Source organism: Grampus griseus, assembly GCF_964374135.1.
Source record: "Grampus griseus genome assembly, chromosome: 1".
Classification (NCBI taxonomy): domain Eukaryota; kingdom Metazoa; phylum Chordata; class Mammalia; order Artiodactyla; family Delphinidae; genus Grampus; species Grampus griseus.
Genome location: NC_139017.1, coordinates 1302190 through 1314351, shown reverse-complemented (window position 1 = coordinate 1314351; position 12162 = coordinate 1302190). Strand labels below are relative to the sequence as shown.

Sequence of the window (12162 nt, the reverse complement as noted above, 5' to 3'; positions counted from 1 at the left end):
GCCAAACTCCAGAACCACCCATGCAGGCTCCGCTGCGGACAGGACAGTGCCAGGCAGAAGGACACCGCCTGTGCCGCTGACACCCCTCTACCGGCACAGCAGGTACCTCCTCGCCCTGGGCTCTGGCTCAGATCGGGTGTTTCTTCACCTCCGCGCCCCAGCGCCCAGCGCAGCACCTGGCTGCAAGAGGCATTGGCATGTCTGCTGGATGAGTGTGTCCTGCACCCCGATTCCACCTGCGCACAAACACGCCCCCGTGTCTGAGTGTCTGGACGCCTCCCTGAATCCTCACCATCACCATCACCAAAGTCACCTTTGGGCTCGATGGAAAGAGCAAGGATTCTATTTTATTTTTATTTATTTATTTATTGAGGATTCTAGTTTAGAGGCTGCCGTTTTAGAGCAGGATGGAGAAGCTAAGCCTCTCATGTAGCTTGAATCAAGGAAACAGTGGCAGACACCATGCTCTCCCCACACATATATACAAGAGCTGCCAACCTCGCCACCTTTCTCCCAAAGCTCACGGCAGACATCACCAATTGATCACAGCACACTAGCTGGCACGGACGGTGATGCTTATTTGCCATCATGGGCTGGGTATGCAGCCTAAGGAGATCATAAATGAGAGATCTGTAAAAATTCCTTGGTAACTGGTAAGTTCTTATTTGATTGTAAGATGTAGTTCACATATCAGATAAGCAAGAAGCTTCAGAGGACTCTGAGGGACGGGGACAAAGGACAGAGATCGTGATTGGACAGGAGGAGGAATCTGATGCGGAACGAACAGGTTGGAAGCACTGTGGGACCCCGCCTCGTTGCAGGGGACATTCAGCCTCCCCGCCCCTGCCGGGCAGCCGCCGCTTGGCAACAGGGGAGGCCGGACGTGGGTTACCCGATCGGCAGTTTCTATGTCACTCAAGACAGCTGTGACTCTGTACCTCGGTTTCCCCGCTACTGAAATTATTCGTTTTCAACCATCCCGCAGAGAAGACTTAACGGTGTTAACGTACAAGGCCCAAGTGTGTAAATGACAGAGACAGGCCCTACCCAGAATGCAGAGCCGCCCCCCCAGGAGAGCAGGCAGAGGGGCGTCTCTCGAGACCGAGTGGGCCCGTGCAGGCCTCACGGCCCCTCCCCTAGGACCTCCGAGTCCATGTTCCCTGGGTTGCAGGGTCTCTCCCTCCCCAGGCTGGAGACTGCAGGATGGGGTGTGGACAGGGAAAGCGGGGTGAGGACAGATACTCCAAGCACCAGGTCTTAGCGGCGGGCGAAGAATTCCACTCAGCGAGCGAACGGTGTGGTCACTGCCCTCTGCAGGGCATCTGCATTTGTGGACGGGTGTGAAATGGTAATGGCTGACCCCCCCACCCCCCCACCACCTCCAGGCCTAGTACCGCAGTGGGGGAAGAGGGGAAGGAGGGGGAAAGAACTGTGCAAAGAGAGGCCTGGATGGGTGGGGGTCCCAGAAGGACCCAAGCAGCAGATGACCCCCAGGTGTGGGCCTCAGACCCATCAGCTACCCCCGCCAAAGTAAATCCGGAGGCGAGCCCAGGTGGTTCCTCTTCTGAGCGCCAGCCCGGCCTCCCGAGTCCTGGGGCGCTGGCTCGGCGCCCCCGGGGGACGGCCTTTCTCCGGGCAGGGCACCAAGCTGGGGGGCCGGTTAGCAGTCTGCAGCAGAGACGCAGGGCCGTGGCGGGAGGGGGCTTGGAGGGCAGCTCTCCATCACGATCTCGGAGGCCAGGCCGGTGGCCGGAAGGTCCTGAGTGGGAGTCTGAGCACCCGGGGGCTGCATCTTCATCCTCAGCCCCTCGGGGCCTTTGACCTGCTACCCGGCCCCGGCCGCCCCTAATACGCTCCAACGCCTCCTCCACGCGTCCATGGCCTCTGCCTCACCAAACGGAGCACAGTCACACCCCGCGAGCCAAAGGGGGCATGGAAGCTGGCAAGAAAGAACAGCAGTCAGGGCAGGGCACACACGGGGGCGGCGAGTAGCCACAGGAGCTGTGTGTACCAGAGCTTCCCAACCTGCTCCAACGCTTCAGGAGAGAACAGCATTTGTCCAACACCCTGTCATCACTGCAGGAAGCTGTCCCTCTGAGGCCTGGGGGATCAAAGAGGATGAGCTCTAAGGACAGAAGGTCTGCCTCCTGCCTGGCCTCTCAGTGACCCCGCACTGCCCCACGAGAGGCACTTAACGGGAGGGCCGGGGGTGTGCAGCACCGACCCCCAGGCTCAACGGACCCGACCTGGCGAGGTGAGAAGCTGCAGGACAGGGAGAGTCAGGAGGGTGGTGGTAGTGGGGCGAGGGGGATACAGGTTTCCAGGGGAGAAACGACACCTAGATCCTTCCTCAACCTGCCCCCGGTTCCCCCGGGAGGGGGCGGCATCTGGGGAAGACGGCACAGGGCCAGGAGCCACAGTTTCTAGGTTCTATTCCTGGTCCCTCCCCTGAGCCTAGCTGACCACAAACCCGGCCCCACCCCCTCCTCCAGCTTCCCTTCTCGGGCCAGCCAGCATGGCGGGCACTCTGGGGCAGGTGGACGGGCCCACCCTCCTTGGCATCAGTGGCCTGGCCTGCACACCCCACAAATCTCCTGGTTTCCCAACAGCTCAGCCCTAGGACCCAAAACCCACCACTGAGAACAGGTAGTGGAGCTCCCAGGCCCAGCCCAGCTCCCACCAAGGTCCCACCTTGGGAGCTACGACTCCTTGGTTCTGGCCCCAACCCTGAGAACCCTGCCACTGAGGGAGGCCGTCTTCCTGCCTCAATCCCACCGTCAAGCTCCAGGACGAGCGTCATCGCAGCAGAAAGGGGTGGGGGGGCAAGCTCACCCCCCCTCCGCCCTCCCCAGCTCCCTGAAAGCCACAGCCCAGGAGCCCTGCCTTGGTGGGGCTGGAGGCCCAGCCGCCTGGAGGTCTGTTCTGCTAGCCTCTTCCACCTGAGTCAGGGCAGAACCGACCTGGGGGGGGCGGTGCGCATCCTGCCCACCCTCCTCTCAGGCACTGCGGGCACATTCAGGACCCCTGCCCGGCGCCCCAGGGGGAGGGCCGGCTCTTGGCCCCAGGCCCAGGCACCCAGGGTCGACTCCTGGGCTTTCCCTCCCCATTGGCCCTACGACGGCCAGCTTTGAGAGGGCATGCTGGGGTGGGGGGGGACGGTGCGGGGGGGGGGGGCCGGGCGGGCATTTCCTCTGTAGGGGAAAGAGGAGAGAGGAGACGGGAGGGCAAGGGGAAAAAAGGCTCAGACCCCAAGAACTCACCTGGCACGACCCACGACACCGCGTCCATGGCCGCGGGAAGCGAAGACGTTAGCCTGCGGTCTAGGACACGAGGGTCCCGGTCCCGAGGCTCTGCCGGGCGCGCACGGTCTGGATGGCCTGCTGGTTCTTGAACTTGACCAGGCCCAGGGTGATCTGCGCGTTCCAGCCGGGGTCCTCGGGCGGGCAGCGGAAGTCGATCTCGCCGCCGCCCTCGGTCACCAGCGTGAAGTAGATGTGGCGCCCGGTGCTCTCCACGCACTCCACGGCTTTGATGCGGGCGAAGCTGAGCTCCTTGGGCCGCCCGCCCGCGCCCTTGGCCTCGAAGAGCTGCAGCCCGCGCTCGGTGAGCACGCAGCGCTTGCGCTTCCACTGCTGCAGCAGCCCGCCGCTCCGCTTCTCCAACACGCCCTCCCGGAGCACGGCCGCCGTCATGGGCGCGCGCGGGGCCGGGGCCGCGGCGCGCCCCGCCGGTTCTCCCTGCGGCCCGGCCGGCGCCCGGTGCCTCCCGCGCCGGGCTTCGGCCCCCGCCGCTGCTGCGCGCCCTCCCGCCCGCTCTCGCCCGTTCGCCCGCTCGCTCCCAGGGCCGTCTGCGCGTCGGGCGGCAGCTCGCGGGATGTGCCCTCACATGTCCCGCGCCCGCCTCCCGCCTCCTGCGCCGAGCATTCCTGCCCGGCCGGCCCTCCCCTCTCCTCCCCTCCCCTTCGCTCCTCTCCCCTGCGCTCCCGGGGGCGGGGCGCCTTCAGGCCTCCTGTCTGCTGTTTCTGGGGACCACAGCTCCTCCAGGCCTTGGACTCAGGGGGGGATAGTGAGGGGGAGGAGGAGGGGCGTCTTCCAGACGTGAGGGGGTCGCTGCTTGTGGGGGAGGGAGGTTGCTCCGTGGTCGCGCACTGGCACCGGTTGGGACTCGCACGGGATGGGGGTTGCCAGACAGCTGCTGGAGCTTCCCAGGCCGCGGCAGTCCTGGCCTCAGCCTCTGCCCCCTCTCCTAGCTTGACCAGCTCCCCCTTGGCGTTGCGCAATCAGAAAAATGAGGCCGATCCTGGGGTTGGGGCGGGGGAAAGGGGGGATCAAGCCTAAGTTGGGTTCCTCCCCCATCTGCAGATTTTTCGGTTTGGGCCCCAGACAGGCTGCCCACAGCTGTCTCTGCTTGGACGACCCACTGTCTTGTGCCTGCCCCCATCCAGTGCGGCTGAGGAGAGCAGAACCTTAAGGTCCCTTGGCCTCCACTCCCCGCGGTGGAGGAGGAGGGGCCCGCCCCCCACGGATCACCTGGCAATGGCACTGCCTGTGTCCTGGGCACACACTGGAGGGGCCTGCAGTTCAGCCCACCTAGACCGTGCCTGGTGGAGTCAGCCCCAGGCCAAGCGCGACCTGTTGCTTCCCCTCCGCAGATTCAATCAACCTCCCTCCATCCTGCACCGCACCCCCCAAGAAGGGACTTTTCCCCGGATGCTGAGCTGAAGACGGAGGGAGGGGACGGGAAGAAGGCTCCCCTCCCTCTTCTGCCTGGAGCGTGTGGTGTAAAGATACCAGCTCTGTAGAGCTGGGCTCCAACCTCAACTCCTCCGCCTCGGTGGCTGTGTCCCGCCCACCTCCGGCAACTTCATCATCCTTCAGTTTCCTCATCTGTCAAATGAGAGGATTCATTGATTCTTATCTCACGAGCTCTACTGAATAAGTTAGATTACATTTGTGAAAAGCCCAGGACAGAGCCTGGTAACTCTCAGAGTCTCAAGAAATGTTATTCCAGGGAATCCCCTGGTGGTCCAGTGGTTAGGACTCCGAGCTTTCACTGCTGAGGGCTCCAGTCCGGGAACTAAGATTCCGCAAGCCGTGAGGCACAGCCAGATAAATAAATAAATAAATGAATAATTGAAAAAAAGAATTCTTCCACCGCTTCCCCCAGTTTCACTGACTTTAGATGACGATGAGGACCCCGGCCCGGCACTGGGAGACAGCTCCCTGGGTCCTAGTGCCGCCCCATCTTGGTCAGCTCCTCCAGGACTTCCCATTTCTCAGGGACCTATTCATATGCATGTTAATAATAGCTTATTATGGGAATAACCATTTGTAATAATGACAGTCATAAGACCTCTTTGTACTCACACCCTGTGTTTCCACCCTCCTGCCCAGTGCTGTGGAGCCTAACGGGCACAGAGAGGGGCCAGTGTGGAGGGGGAGGGCGCCCTGCCCGGCGGCACCCAAGTCAGGCGCTCTCATCTTCCCACCCACAGCTCTGCAGCCCGTGTGCTGCAGGAGACACACGCGTACACACGCGTGCACGTGCACGTGGGCCAGCTAGCCCCCTGACTCCCAGAAGGCCCCTCCACCGGAGGGAGTGGTCAGGCCAGGAGAGAAGAGAGGCAACCAAGATAGACCGCTCCAGAGGGCGGCAGTGGAGGGGGCTCGAGGGGCCCGCAGCCCTGCCTTAGGGACCCCCAAGGTCTCAGCCTGCCCACCAACTGTGCCCTCCCGTGGCCCTCCCTCCAGCCTCCAACACCCACGCCCCCCACTCCATCCCTCCATAGGCATCTCCTGAGTGCACCAACCCAGCACAGTCCTGCATGATCCAGAATCCTACTGAGGAAACAGGGCTCCAGACCAGCTCTGTTCCTGACTGTTTTATCGCTGTCGTTTCCTCCTCCTCCGGGCCTGGGACACATTGGTGCTCTCTCCAGACCCAGGTGAATTCACAAACGTATGGGCTTGGAAAGTTTACAGAGAGCTCTCACGTGTTTTTGAGTCTCGTGGCAGATGAGATCAGAGAGGCCGAGCAACCTAGATGAGGTCACACAGCTTTGTAAATGGCAAAGCTGGGATGAGATTGCGTGGTGGCTGAGAGGACCCAGGAGCTTTTGCTGACACCACAGCACCTCTCTGTAAGCATCAGGGTACACAGCATTCCTTTTCAACGTGAACCAGCCACCACACTGTTCTCTTCAGCTTCCTGGCTGGAGGGGTGCCAGGCTTTTGGACACAGGAGAATGGGCCGGAAAAAGACAGAAGCACTGGGTAGCGGGGAGGCCATGGGAGGAAATTCAGCAGGGCGTACTCTATTGCTGGAAAGGTCGTTACCAGCTAAACGTCCGGTTCCCCGCCTCACATCCCCCCGGCGTCCTGTGTAGGTACTTGGAACGTGGGAGTCCTGCCCCCACCCCACCCCCTGGGGACGAGGGGAGATGGCTCATTCTAAACCTTTCGCCCAGCTGGATTACTTGAGCCTCAGAAGGATCTAGAGGGGCGGGGTGCAGGGGGCTAGTGCCAGGGCATCTGTACCCCACCCCCGGGGAACACCGCCCCTGGGTACCAAGTCCCTGGGTAAACTGCCCCTGGGAATGGAGCTCTCACTCAGCCTCTGGGGCTTGGCTGGGGCAGTGCTGAGTCCCAGAGACACTCAGTCAATTCTAGTGGACTTGTGGACTCCACAGGGGACTCTGCTGGGCAGAACCGGGGCTGGTTCTTCCCTCTGCCCCGTGCACCTCCCCCGCCCAGGGAAGTTGGTCTGCACCGTCAGCCCGTCTGCATCCAGCTGGAATGGGCTGGACTGCAAAATGGCCCCAGGGAGCAGCGGGCTGGAGGTGCTCTGAGCCTCCCTAGTGGGGAGTAGGGCGCCCGGTCCACTCCAGGTGGCTGCCTGGGATGGGGTAGAAAGGAAGATGGGAACAGCATGGGATGGAAGGAAGGACGGGGCCCAGAGAGGCTCAGGGAGTCAAATCTCTGCTGTTTTCTACAATGTGTACTTAATCTGATTATAAATTCGCTTTAGTGTTCGTTCACTGTGACGCTCAGTCCATAGAACAAGCATTGAAGATCATCGTATTTACAAAGAGAATGTATATTAACACGGTACAAATTTAAACTGAAGGGAGAATCACCCCTTTGCTTGCAATCCTCCAGAGCCTGAGGCCCCTCGGTGATGCAGCCCTGGGGGGCCTGCCCCTTTCTTCCTGACCTGTACCCCACGCCTCCCCCACCTCCAGCCAGTCTCCTCACCAGCCTGCCCACAAGGCCACGGGCTCCTCCCTGCCTGGACCGCTCCTCCCCCAGCATCTCTAGGTTCGTTTCCTTACCGCACACAGCTCTGTACTCAGACATCACCTTCTCAGTGAGGTCGTCCCCACCACCCTGTTTAAATCCGCCCCCCACAGTCACACTCACACACAGACACACACACACACATAGTCACAGGCACACATACTGCATCCGCTTCCCTGCTTGACTTTTCTCTATACCGCGTGTCACCATCTACAAGTCTTGATATTTCCTTAGTTCCTGTATGTCTCCTCTGCTAGAACGTAGGCTGTGTGCCAGCAGGGAGTCTTATCTGCTTCCTTTACTTGTGGATCCAGCACCTAGACTGTTGTCTGGCACCCACGGGGGCCTCAGCACATAAATGAGTGAGTGGATGAAACGGAAACGGAACTGAAAAAAACTGGGAGGAGGAAAAGGGATAACGACGGAGTTTCCCATTCTTTCATTGTCAGGAGTCAATAAACGCTACCTAGAGTGAATGAACTAGTAAGGAGAGGTCTAGGTATATTATTTAGAATGATAATAATAACCACCAGAGGGTCACACGGGATTTTTAAGGCAGTGAGACTATTCTGTATGATATTGTAATGGTGGGTACATGACATTAAGTACATGTGTATTACGTATATTTTTAAAATAAAATAAAATCCCTGGGGCTAGGTAGAAAGCTGGCCTGGCAATTCCCCAGGTGGGCACTGCAGGGCCTCCTGGAGTTGGGGGTGGGCACCACAGCAGAGTAGCCCCTGGGCTGGGTGTGCAGCTCCTCCTACCCCTGTGGCTCGCTCGCCCATCCCCCGCCCCGGGAAACACGGGAATCCCCAGGTTCCCCCTAGACCCCTGACAACTGGGATTGGACGGCTCCTCCAGGCTGCCTGGGTTGGGCTCCCAGGAAGGAAGAGGCCCTGCGGTGCAGACAGTGCTTCCAGACTGCAAGGTACAAACAGTTCACCTGGGGAACCTTGTGAATGCGGATTCTGATTCAGTAGGTTTGCGGTGAGACCTGCGATTCTGCTTTTCTAGAAGCTTCCACGGAACATGCTTGGACAGCAAGGGTCTAGAGCAGCGGTTCTCAAGTGTGTCAGCAGCGGCACCTGGGAACTTGTTAGAAATGCAGGTTCCAGGCTCCGCCCCGGACCTGCCAAGTCAGAAGCTCTGGGTTTGGGGCCTGTGTCGTAACCAGCCTCCAGGTGGTTTTGATGCGGCCAAACCACCGGGGTGGAGGACGGAGCACTGAGCCGGGAGACGGGGCCCCAGCTCCGTGACACCTGGGACAAGTCTGTCCCCTCTCTGACCTCAGTTTCCTGGTACCATAAAACGAAGGCTGCCCAGCCCGTGTTAGATTTGTAAGAAAGTCTGGCTGGTTTCTGGGGGGATCGGTTGTCTCCCCTTTGGTGAGACGAGAGGAGCATCTCTTCTCCTCCCCTGTCTGCTTTGCAGTCCCAGGTCCCTGAGGTCTGGTAGCTCCCCTCACCTTGATGGGACAGGAAAGTGGGTCTGCTCGCAGTCTGCTTCCCCCCGCACCACACACACACACACCACACACGCACATGCACACACACACACGCACGCACAGGCACACGCACACCACACACGCGCACACACACACACGCGCGCGCACACACGCACACACACGCAACCTCAGTCCACAGTTCCTCCCCGCCCTCCTCTCCCTGAGCCTTCTCCTGACCTGCCCACACCCCTTTGGTGTAGCGCGCTTAGTTCTAGGGCTGTGGGGTTTCCTCGGATCTCTGTTTTTCTAAAGGGCAACAGAGAAAAAATGGATCAAGGTTTCAAGTGTCCAGCGAGTTGGGTTTTACGGGCACCATTGCAACAGATGGCAACAGGGCACTGCCCAGGCTTGCTCCTGGGCTGGGATCTCTTGGTGGAAATCCCCTCCCACGCTCAGCCTTTAATCACTTTCCAGCCCAATAACTTTCCTGATTCACCAGGGCTCCCTTTCGTCTCGAGAGCGCCCACTGCCTCCTCTCCGACGGGGCTGAGTCTGGGCTTGAAGGCATTTGCTCCAAGATTGGACTGTGGGTTCAGGTCGGGGCCTGCAGAATTTTCCCTTTCCCCACGTCATCCAAGCATCTGGATGCCCCTGCTCTAGGAGCAAAGGTGCTTCCCTGGAATGACCCTCATCCTCGGGGACACTGGGTCAAGGGGCAGGACCATCAGAAGAAGCCTGACTGCTGCCCAGGGAACTAGGGGCCTCAGTCAACCCGCGGGCACCAGCTGGGCAAACTCGGGCACACAGAATGCTTTCCAGTTCATGGCTTTCTTTGTCTTTTAACAATAACAAAGTGTTTGAAGTGCAAGTAATACTTGAATGCACTTTTGCTGTAAAAAATTCAAGACAAGAAGGTATCTTTTTCCACCCCTTCAGTCCCGCAACCTCAGAGACAAGAGTCACTTAGCTTGGCGTCTTCGCTTCCACATCTTTGCACCTAGAATGGTATCCAGCAGGCTTCTCCTTGGTCGTGTGCCAGGCTTGTCACAGCATTCATAAGTCCCCTTCCAGCTCTGACATTCCCTGCACTGGTGGGTGGCTCTTCCCTCTCCTCCTAAAGGGCAACCATTCACAGGACCTCATTAAAATCACATGGTGGGGGGCTTCCCTGGTGGCGCAGTGGTTGAGAGTCCGCCTGCCGATGCAGGGGACACGGGTTCGAGCCCCGGTCCGGGAAGATCCCACATGCCGCGGAGTGGCTGGGCCCGTGAGCCATGGCCGCTGAGCCTGCGCGTCCGGAGCCTGTGCTCCGCAACGGGAGAGGCCATGGCAGTGAGAGGCCTGCGTACCGCAAAAAATATATATATAATAAAATAAAATCACATGGGATAGCAGCGTGATGGAGGAAAAAGGATGGAGAGAAAGGTCACAATGTCCCCAGGACTTCCTTCTACCTGAGGGGACCGTGGTGCTGGGGTTTCCCTGCTTGCTTTTGGGTTTCATAGCGAGGATTATGAATTCTCACTTGTATTCCTCTGATAACTGAGACCTTCCTCTAAGTGCCATTGTCAAGGCCAGGCAGAGAAGGCCGTGAGCTGTCCAGCCTGGGACTGGGGTCAAGGAGAACCTTAGAGATGGCTCAAGGCGGAGGGGCTGAGGAGAGGGAGGGAAGCCCCTCGCATATTCTTGAATATGATCTTCCGGCCGATTGGTGGGAAGGAATGTCAGAGTGAGTCATACTGGGTGTGAATTGTGTTCTGGGACGAGGCAGGGTGAGCAGGGACCTCCCTCACTCCTTCTGTAGGGAGAGGCAACCCTGCGTGGCCCAGGAGGGAGCCCTTGAACCCTCCCGAGGGGTCAGGCTGAGGTCGCAGAGTAGAAGTGTCGAGGGCCCAGGGCCGGGGCTTGGCCAGGAGCGGGAAATGCCCACTAAGCGCTTTATTCGCCATAACCTGCTTCCGGAATTTTCACGGCCTTGGGGCAAGTCTCCCCAGGCCCATAAACGGAACATCAGAGCTGGGTGGGTCCCGGAGCCCAGCTGCTGAGCGTGGTCCCGGAGACCAGCAGCATCAGTGCCTCCCTCCCCTGGGAGCCCGAGAGAGGTGCCGGGTCTCAGGCCCCACCCAACAGCGGAACTGGGATCTGCACCTGCGCAAGAACCCCAGGAGCTTCTCAAGCCCGAGCAGCACTTCTCTGGAATTAATTGAGGCCAACGTCTCCATTCACACAGGAGAGGTTGACGCCCAGAGGGAGGAGGTGGGCCCAGGGTCACACAGCTGGTTCCAATCTCAGCCCCACCCCTGGGAGTGACTTTGAATAAGCCGCATAAAATTCACTGCATCTCGGTTTACTCTTCTAGAATAAAGGGGTAAGATGACCACTTCTCAGTGCTGGTGGAGGGGTCATGTCAGACAACACCCAGACGGGTGCATGAGTTCACAGGATGTGCTCAGTGAGTGTTGGCTATTGCTACAGTCCCAGCACCGCACCCCACACTTCCCGGCCTGAGGCAGTTTCTTCGCAAGCAGAGTGTCAGGTACGTGGTGCAGGACCCAGGCCTGGACCCAGCAATCTGCGTTTCTATCCTGCTCTGCCATTTGACCCTGAGCCCCATCCTAGGCTGCGGTCGGTTTGGTCCTTGGTAAATGGCAGTAATGACAGCGCCGGCCTCAGAGGGCTCTTGTGGGGATTAAATGAGTGAATGCATTTAAGGACTTCACAGAGGCCATGGCACTAAGTGCACAAGACAAGGAATGAAACCTCCAAAATGTCCAAAAGCGGGAGTCAGGAGGGAGCCGGCCGCGGCAGGGCGGGGTCTTCTCCTAGGGGGTGGCTTCTGCTTTGCCCCTTGACCCGGTGCAAGCCCCCAGTCTGCTTCTCCAGCCCTGGGACAGCCCCACCGGGGCCATGTTTCTCCTTCTCAGACGACGAAATGGCCAACAGGGCCCCTCGTGCCTCAGTCGGGAACTCCGGGGAGGCAGGGATGTCTGTCTGCCCCCTGCCCACCCACCCCGGCCCAGGAGCAGACTCAGCGTCTCTGAAGGACTGTCAGCCGGGAGGGTGGGCCTGTCCTGGGTGACTCCAGGATAGAAACAGCGAGTTCCAGGAGGTCCTCTCCAATCATTAGGCCTGTTCAGAGGCGCCACCAGCTGCCGGGTGGGGTGCAGAGCTCAGGCTGGGGGTGGAGGCAGGCGCTGGCCTAGAGGCCCGACTCCTCCTGAGATCCTCCAGCCTAGCTGACCCCAGGCATCAGAATCACCCGAGGGGCTTTGCAAATACAGACTCCCAGGCCCCCAGGTGGATGAATCAGACTCTTAGGGGTGGGGCTGAGAATCCAATTTAAAGCCTCCCCCGTGTTTCTCATGGTGGGGGGCAGGGGGTTAGAGGCACAGCCAGGGGGGAAGGGCAGGGGAGGGGGCA

General features: G+C 59.7%; 1 protein-coding gene across 2 annotated transcripts; it reads right to left on the bottom strand.

The window, feature by feature from the left end:
* Window positions 1–376: 376 nt before the first annotated feature.
* On the bottom strand, window positions 377–3938 carry PHLDA3 (pleckstrin homology like domain family A member 3). Of its 2 annotated transcripts, none has more exons than XM_082665135.1 (2): window positions 3261–3938; window positions 377–2101 (listed from the first exon to the last, which is right to left on the bottom strand). In XM_082665135.1, the coding sequence occupies exon 1, from the start codon at window positions 3690–3692 to the stop codon at window positions 3321–3323; it is 372 nt and encodes a 123-aa protein (XP_082521261.1). In that variant the 5' UTR covers window positions 3693–3938; the 3' UTR covers window positions 377–2101; window positions 3261–3320. The 2 variants fall into 2 exon arrangements, with proteins under 2 accessions (XP_082521261.1, XP_082521260.1); XM_082665134.1 differs by having other exon boundaries at window positions 377–1939.
* Between the last annotated feature and the right edge of the window lie 8224 nt (window positions 3939–12162).

Coding starts and splice junctions, on each gene's coding strand:
- PHLDA3 (XM_082665135.1), bottom strand. CDS start 3,692: ATGACGGCGGCCGTGCTCCGGGAGGGCGTGTTGGAGAAGCGGAGCGGC.